General features: G+C 36.4%; 1 protein-coding gene across 1 annotated transcript; it reads left to right on the top strand.

The window, feature by feature from the left end:
* The first annotated feature begins 4451 nt into the window (after positions 1–4451).
* On the top strand, positions 4452–7126 carry si:ch73-361p23.3 (tumor necrosis factor receptor superfamily member 4). Its single transcript, XM_026913013.3, has 7 exons — positions 4452–4623; positions 4721–4825; positions 5152–5286; positions 5390–5471; positions 5579–5793; positions 5905–5994; positions 6110–7126. The coding sequence occupies exons 1-7, from the start codon at positions 4530–4532 to the stop codon at positions 6166–6168; spliced, it is 780 nt and encodes a 259-aa protein (XP_026768814.3). The 5' UTR covers positions 4452–4529; the 3' UTR covers positions 6169–7126.
* The last annotated feature ends 1063 nt before the right edge of the window (positions 7127–8189 follow it).

Below are 8189 nucleotides of genomic sequence, written 5' to 3' on the forward strand. Positions count from 1 at the left end.
CTGCGGTGCCCGGGGAGCAGTTGGGGGTTCGGTGCCTTGCTCAAGGGTCTCACCTCAGTCGTGGTATTGAGGGTGGGAGAGAGCGCTGATCATTCACTCCCCCCACCTACAATCCCTGCCGGACCCGAGACTCGAACCCACAACCTTCAGGTTCACCTTCGGGTTGCAAGTCCGACTCTCTATCCATTAGGCCACGACTGCCCCCTTTGAGTTTGTTTAAAGGTGATAGATACACTATGTGATGGTTATGTGCCACTGTAACCTTGCGACTGCGATTATATTAATGGACCTGTTAGTTGTAAGACTGAAAGTTATTTACTTAGAAAATGGGGCTATCCTGATGCTTGACTGCATAATGGTCTTTTTAGGCTTATCATCTTAAAGTTAAGGGAGTGCTATGATTGCTTTTCAGTGTATTTTTCATTACATTGCTTATTCAAAATATTGTTAGATTTCAGATGGCAGAAATTTGATTCGTTAAAGGATCATTTCAATAAGCAACTCAAACTGTGTCAATGAGAAATCCATTAAATGAAATATCAATGCTTTGTCAACTTAACTAATACTTGGCTAATACTTGGGTCAGAAGCAGTGGGTTCTCATATAAAAATCTTTTATTTCAATTGAAGAGTTACATTCTTAAAAAGCAACACTGTTCATTCATTCATTCATTCATTCACACAACACGCCCAAACATCTAAGATTGCATCTCTTAACAATGACAGTTAGACAAGGACAGGCTCTTGTTCTCCAATAGAACAATTCACTTTCTGTAATTAATTCACACACCCAGTGCACTCACACAACCACCTCCCAAGGAGCACGACACCCGTGAAAGAAACACGGCACCAAGAAAGAGCCTCGGTTCCTGCCAACACAAGAGATATGAGTTAAAATAAAATCAGAAAATCAAAAACAGTTCCAGAAAAGAAACACCGAAGCTTAAACAAACAGAATATAACTAAAAAAAAAGAAAATTAGCTAATCTTAACAAAAATAACAAAAGAAAAGAAAAAAAAATGTAGAACAGTCAACACTAGTACTGGAAATTAGGGCACATTAAAACGAACGTTAAGACTCGCTACTGGTTATTAAGGTTTTACACAAACAGAACGAGTTCGCTTTTTAAAGCCAACGTGCCAATTCACGTTTATTTATCAAGCACGTTAAACTCTATCCGCGGATCGATTAAGTAGCAGCACATGCACTAAAGCAGCATATCAGATGGAAGGTGATGCACTCCCATGCGAAACACTCTTAAAGAACGCTCAAAACACTGGTATAGAACCCTTATGTAGAACACGCATATGGAATGCGGATGTAGAACGTAGAACGCAGGACGTAGAACGTGGAGCACCCAGGTATGCGTAACACTCGGCCCTTGCACCCCCGTTGTGCGCTTCCAAAATGCACACTAAAGGACAGACAGCAGGCTCCTCTAGCGTGAGATAGAGTGCAATCTATTGCCTGAACATGCAAGCCCCCTAAAATAAACGTCTCTCGTGTCCACCAGCGATTTCCAGCACAACAATCGCGCGTCGATGACGTCACGATCCACCAATGATGACGCATACGAAACCACATACCCTTGCAGTTTTTATACCCTCCAATGCTTCTTCCGATTGGCTAAAACTTAACAAGGAGAGTAATCACCTCTCCTGCCACATTACCTTATGTTCTGATTTACGGTGCATAAGTACAGTTGATTTTGAGAATGGTATTAGAAGGTTGTAATATTCAAATGTAATATTTGCTTGGTAATGGTAAAATTCAGACTTCCAGAAAATCCTGAGATTTTCTCAGTTAGTGAAAATATTGATAATAGTAAAAAGGGCTCTTTTATGAAAGAGTTTCCTGGTCTTCTGCTAAATAATTCCCACTGGTTATTTAGTAAAATCTAAAGCTTTTTTACTGCATGTTTTTGGACAATGATAGGCAACTAGAGACCCCAGAGGAAACCCATGCTGACACAGGGAGAACACAAAACTCCTCAGACCGGTACAGAAGTTTATGATCATTATGTGAATAGAATGGATTATAATAGGGGTTAAAAGCTTAAATTTAGAACCCTTAAGGCTTCTTTAATTTGTCCCACCATACAGGTTCTATTTACAAACCTATGTTTATCTGAGATGGTTCCAAGTAGAAACCGTTGAGTAAGCCAAAACACTTAACTTTCCAAAGAACCATTTTCATAAGAGAATGCCATCAATTACCGTTCAGTATGTTTATAGGGGTAATTTGCTGACTCACCATTCAGACCATCAAGTGATTTCAGCCATGTAACATCACATGTCTTTTTTGAAATATTGTAAAACAACAACAATGTCGCAATAAAAACACCAAGCCGTATTTGTGCAGCTCCAGTTATATTGCTCTGGATGCGACCTAAAAAACACCAGAATCAATGCACCTCAAACTGCTTATTAATAAGCACATTATTGGTTTCACAGAAGTGTATTTATAGTGGAGAAACTGTAACAAACCAATATTGCAGGTGTCAGCAACGTCAGGATCAAGACTGAAACAGTGAACAAACTGTGAACTTAAATTGCTATGAAAGTGTGAGAAATAGTTGCTATTGTTAACAAAACCTTATTTCTAATCTCACTGTAACCAAAATAGTTGTATTATTATGTTCTATATATATATACTTATATATACTAATACTAATATATGTATTTTTATGAATGTGCTACATTAAGAAGTGGAACAGAAAAAAATTCTTCAGATAAAATCTACAAAGATGAGGATATATTAATCCATCAAAACATAAATGGTTTTTCCCTTCAAACATAACCATTGTTTTCCATTTCTGATAACCGACTTTTGTCTTCCACCGTGAAAAGCCTACACATTAGCAGTCACCATAAGTTAGTGCAATAACTGACTATGAATTTAAGAAATATATACTGTTACACAACATTTGTAACCTGTTAATAAACTGTCCTAAATTCCCTGCCATTTCTAACCACCAAAACAAGCTAAGGACGGAAGCTCTGCAAGAGTGCAGCTTTCATGATGTCGTGCTGTTTTGAGTAAAGAGGCGTGTTTTTTTTCTTTTTTCCAGTAGTCTGCGTGTGACTTGTTACAGGGAAATGGGGAACCTTCTAAATGTTATTTTTATTATTGAGGATACACTGGAAACAACTAAAGTTAGTTAAAGTAAAAAAATGTTAAAAATGGAAAACTTACCTTGAAATACTCATATCTTAAAAACTTCACTTTGGAAAAAAATAAGTGGTGAATATACCGTTTAAGATTTAGTTTTTGGTCTTTTTTTACCGTAAGGCACAATTTGTTTTGCATGCTGAAGATTTCTTCTGTGTTAGAATGAATTTAGTGTAGTGAATTATTTTTGCCTCTTTGTTGAAAAGGGGAAAGAATCGAATACAACTCTTAAATCTAAAGTTTTAGCCATTATATTCCACTAGCACTAGCAGATTATATAAAACTTACAAATGTGTATAAAACTTACCAATGTGTCACTCTCTCAAAGGCAGAATACTAGCCTATTGGTTGTGAGAACATTGAGAAATTCTCTTTTACAAATTTGCATTCAAAAGAACATGATGTTATTCATGATTCATCATATTCTGCAATCCAAAAATAATCTGTATGTATTTTAAGTTAGTCTTATAATTGCTTAGGAATAACTGGTTATTAAGGTTTCAGTCAGAGAGTCTGATTATTTCATTTGTGCAGATTTGATAGCAATACAGTAACCCTTGCAGCATAATGAGAAAATTGGATATTTGAGGCAAGAATTTGGCCATTAAAAAAAAAAAACCTAAAAACATGTAGAATGATGGAATGGAATGGTGAAAGCACAAACAGGCCAAACAAGCACTGCAACAATTTTCTTAGAAGTATCATCCACTGAGATACTATAAATGAATTTTTGAAATGAATATTGATTGAGTGAGTGTGGGAGAACACTGAATGAGTGCCTGAATTCAGTCAGCTTGCAAAAGAAGTCGTGTTTTCTCACTGTTCACAACTTCTGTGTGAAGGTTTGTAAAATTAGAAGCAAAAGTAGCATAATTACGGGAACTCACTTTGAACTCGTGTCAGTAAACAGATACTGATACACAGATACACATAATCAAAAACAGATCAGGGTTAAATTAGCTTTAGAAATCTGAGACTGAATGAAGTATACATAAGATTATTATATGTCTGTTTTTGTTATCTAAAGGTTCAGTAGCCTACTCTTTTCGTTACTTCATCCTGTGGCTAATTTCAGCTAAACAACTTTGAAGTTTTAAAGTTAGGTTCATTAGGTAACATTAGGTAAAAACCACTTCTTTAAAAATGAACGTCATTATTTAATTACTAAACACATTTATTAACTGTAATCATCTCATTATCTTTTTTCTGTGTGGGTGGATGATGGAACATTTTTCTGTATGAACGTTTTCTCATAAAGAGCAAGTGATCACTCATCTACGGATTTGATTCACTGTTTCTTTTTGAAACAGGCAGCACACCTGTGACTACACACAGCGTGCCACTTAACCAGCGCTGCCATGCTCTGGAAAAGCTGTTACATTATCTGGAGCTTCTTGTGGTTGTTAACGCTTGATCAAACTCATGTTTCACCTGGAATCATTTGTAAACCAGGTAAATCTGTGATATGATTTAGATAGCTGTGATCCGTTATTACCTCTGATGTTGTTTCTGATGTTGTTTTAACTGATTGGATGTGTGTGTCATGCAGGTGAAAAGGCCACATACTCAAGGGACAGTTGTGAACCCTGCCCAGCTGACCAGTACAACCCTAAACATAGTGAAAGTAAAGAGTGTCGAAACTGTGATCCTTGTGGTAGGTAATCGTTTTTCTATCCAGCAAGTGCCACCAGTTTTTCCCAGATGGGATACGATTGTTTTTAAAAATGAAATAACTGCAACTGCCTGTAATTCGCAAACCTATTTTAATTTAAAACCTGAAGTAAAACTTAAAGCCAGGTATTTGTTTCTGTTACAAGTGTATGCTCATATCAGAAGCACCGAGAATGTCTGTGTAAGGCATTGCTATTTGGAGCAGCAATAATAATGAATTTGGATTATAGTGAAATATTGTTTTCATGATATTTTTTCTCTCTCTTCTATTGCACTAATGCTTTGACTACTTTTCATTCTCTATTTTAGGATCGTATAGTGATGAAGTTCAACCCTGCACACCAACAAGTAATACTAAGTGTCGTTGCCTTGAAGGCTTTACTCCCTGGGACGAAACACAAAAAAGATGCAAGTGCGAGATAGGTTCAGGGATAAAGAATTTAGGTAATAATATATTCATCATATCTCATCAATGTATGTTTTTTTTCCACTGAATTTTATTGGCTTGTATTGTTTTGCTGAAGTTTTTGTTTGTTCATTTTTTAAGGAAATGGAAAAATGATCTGTGAGAAATGTCCACCTAAAACCTTCTCTGACAAAATTAACTCTGCATGTCAACTACTGCCACAGTAAGAACTTTTAAGACATCATTAACTTTCTAAAAACTAAAAGGTGCAGGACTAAATGAAGTCTGACAACTACGTGTTCATTTGTACCTTTGCGGTTTCCTTTGCAGGTGCATTCAGAGCAGTGAGAAAATTCCAGGAAATGCCACCTCTGACGTCAATTGTGGAAATGAAGCGAAAGCAGTAGTACCTCCTTCCTCCCCCTCTCCTTTTTCTCAGACATCCTCCAGCACAACAACCATCACTCCAACCACCAGCACATACCCCATCTCTACCCCCACAACCTCCATTCCAGGGCCCCAAGACAGCAAGAAGCATGCCCTCTGTAACTTTCACTGCTCAACTGCTATAACATTAACAACATTTTGAAATACACTTATATGTTGAGATGCTGAACCTTCAGTAGTGAATTTTGATGGTAAATTTTCAATTCCAGGGCTGGCCTCTCTCGCAGCTTTTCTGCTTCTCATCCTCATACTAAAGCTCAGCAGATGTCCTAAGAAAAGGACAGACATAGTACGACAAGGTAGGGAACGACTAAGCTGGTGAATTGAATGACGATTGTGTGTGTGTGTGTGATTGCGTGTGTGTATGTATCAGATACAGTCTCCCACTGTGTCTCTGTTTGTCTGTTTCTCTAGGTAGTGCATGTGGAAAGCCAGTTGAGGAATCTGGCGAGAAATTCTTTCCTCCTGTCTAATCCTCCTCTTCACACGCCTGTCTTTAAAATTGCTATGACTGAAAATCAGCCGTAGGTATTATATACCAGTGACACCCACAGTGTTTTAGCTGCACTTTACATTGCTTTAGTCCTGGAACATTCAGTCTGTTCCGTGACTAAAATAAACTGAAACTGAAATTGTCCTAGAGGTGTTTTTTTCCCCCACTTCATTTAAATGTCTGGCTTGATCTTTGTGTTGGGGCTGAGACATTATGATTACATGTTATCCTTTTATAGGAACTATTTAAGTGTTATATTTTTGAGTTATGATGAAACAGTGCTCATGGAATGATTTTGAATCATATATTAGCATTGGATCATTATTTTGTATACAATCTGTTTGGTTTTCTTTCATTAAAAAAGGCATTTTTTTGTCTTTTATTTTACATATAAATGTCACTAGAAATGCATAGGACATTAAGCCTCATTGGAAGATGTTGACTGTTAGAGCCACCATCGAAACTAGTGTGTAGCTGCTGAAAAAAATATTACTGTGAAGCCATGACCTTTTACTGGCGTTTCCAAAATGCCCTTCTGTTTTACCACCGAAATGGGTCTATGCCTTGTGATGACTTATAATCTCCTGAGGTATCAAACCAGGATAATGTGTGGGCTTAGGACAAATTGAGAATGCTTATTCCGTTTATAGTTTTTTTTTTTTTTTTTTGTCTTATTATGTGGATACAGATATTAGTAAAAGTGGACTGCACAATAGACACATATAAATGTTTAAGAATACAAATAGGTTCAAAATACTTATTTTGTTTTTTGGAAAATTAGGCACAGTTCAAGTAGTCTTTGGTATTATGTTGTATTTTATTTCTTGTCATTGCTCTGACATCATTTACACATTATTTTACTGTTTATCTACAAAAGAGAATTCTATGTTTATTTAATATTTCTTATTAAAACTCATTAAAACATGGCCTGTATTACATATTGTGTGTGTGTTTAAGTGTACTAAATGATCATTTTCCTTATTAGACTGTCTAAACCAGCCAACACACATTTCCTTTGTTAAGACTTATTTAAAGTATGGAGGACTCAAACAGTTTGCTGTGAGCAGTCGTGTTAAGAGTCAGTGGGATCAAACAAACAGCAATCAGACGACATTAACAAAAAATGTATATACTGTACTGTGCAAAATTCCTTGATCGCCCAGAAAATTGTATATTTAGGTGGGCAGAAAGCATTTGTACAATTGCTTTATAACATTAGAATAATTGGAAATACGTTAAATATTGATAAACACGTGACAAACACAGGTTTGGTCCTAAACGGTTGCCACCAAACTAGATCTTCAAGATATACCGTTCATAAATAATTGAATTAGCTGGGTACTAAAAATGGGTGAATTTACAGGTCATTTTCCTAAATGTAGGATCAGTGATTTATTAAACCAAAATTTTTATTATCATTTTTATTTTTGTTTTTATATTTGGCAAAATTCTTACCACATACCAGTAAAATATCTGCTGATGAGAAGAACATCTGGTCTCAGTGGAGCCCCAGGCTCTGTAAACAAAAGATACAATTTTGTGGACCACTATAGCATCAAACCAATCAGGGCGAAGAGGTGGTTCTACTTGCCTGTCAGTTTAGAAAGCCTCTCTCCTGCTGCATCTATTATGAGTCTGTTATTAAGTTATGGGTCTATGGCATTTTGGTTTACAAAGTCAGAAGAGGAGCAGGTGAGCAGTTGCAGGGTTGCATGTCTGTAGCTTTCTGTGAAACAGGCCAACAACTCGGACATGATTTAGAATGCAGTGCTTTAAGGAACCTAATGAAAATGAATAGAATATAAAATTCAGATAATATTGAAATAAATTGATTTAAGATGCTATGCCATTGTGAAAAAGAACTGGTTGGGAAAAGATTACATTAACAAAGATGTTAACAACACTAAATAGAGGTTTTCTTAGGAAGGCCACACTAACTTCACATATAACTTGAAACTCCATAACTCTGTCAGTGTCTGCATAACCATATTTCAGACTCAA

The sequence above is a fragment of the Pangasianodon hypophthalmus genome, chromosome 2, assembly GCF_027358585.1.
Source record: "Pangasianodon hypophthalmus isolate fPanHyp1 chromosome 2, fPanHyp1.pri, whole genome shotgun sequence".
Taxonomy (NCBI): Eukaryota; Metazoa; Chordata; class Actinopteri; order Siluriformes; family Pangasiidae; genus Pangasianodon; species Pangasianodon hypophthalmus.

What these genes read in the sequence shown, in the direction of transcription:
- si:ch73-361p23.3 (XM_026913013.3), top strand. Translation starts at nt 4,530, where the DNA reads ATGCTCTGGAAAAGCTGTTACATTATCTGGAGCTTCTTGTGGTTGTTA. An exon ending in TGGAATCATTTGTAAACCAG is followed by an intron (nt 4,624 to 4,720) that starts GTAAATCTGTGA and finishes TGTGTCATGCAG; the next exon opens with GTGAAAAGGCCACATACTCA. An exon ending in TTCAGGGATAAAGAATTTAG is followed by an intron (nt 5,287 to 5,389) that starts GTAATAATATAT and finishes TCATTTTTTAAG; the next exon opens with GAAATGGAAAAATGATCTGT.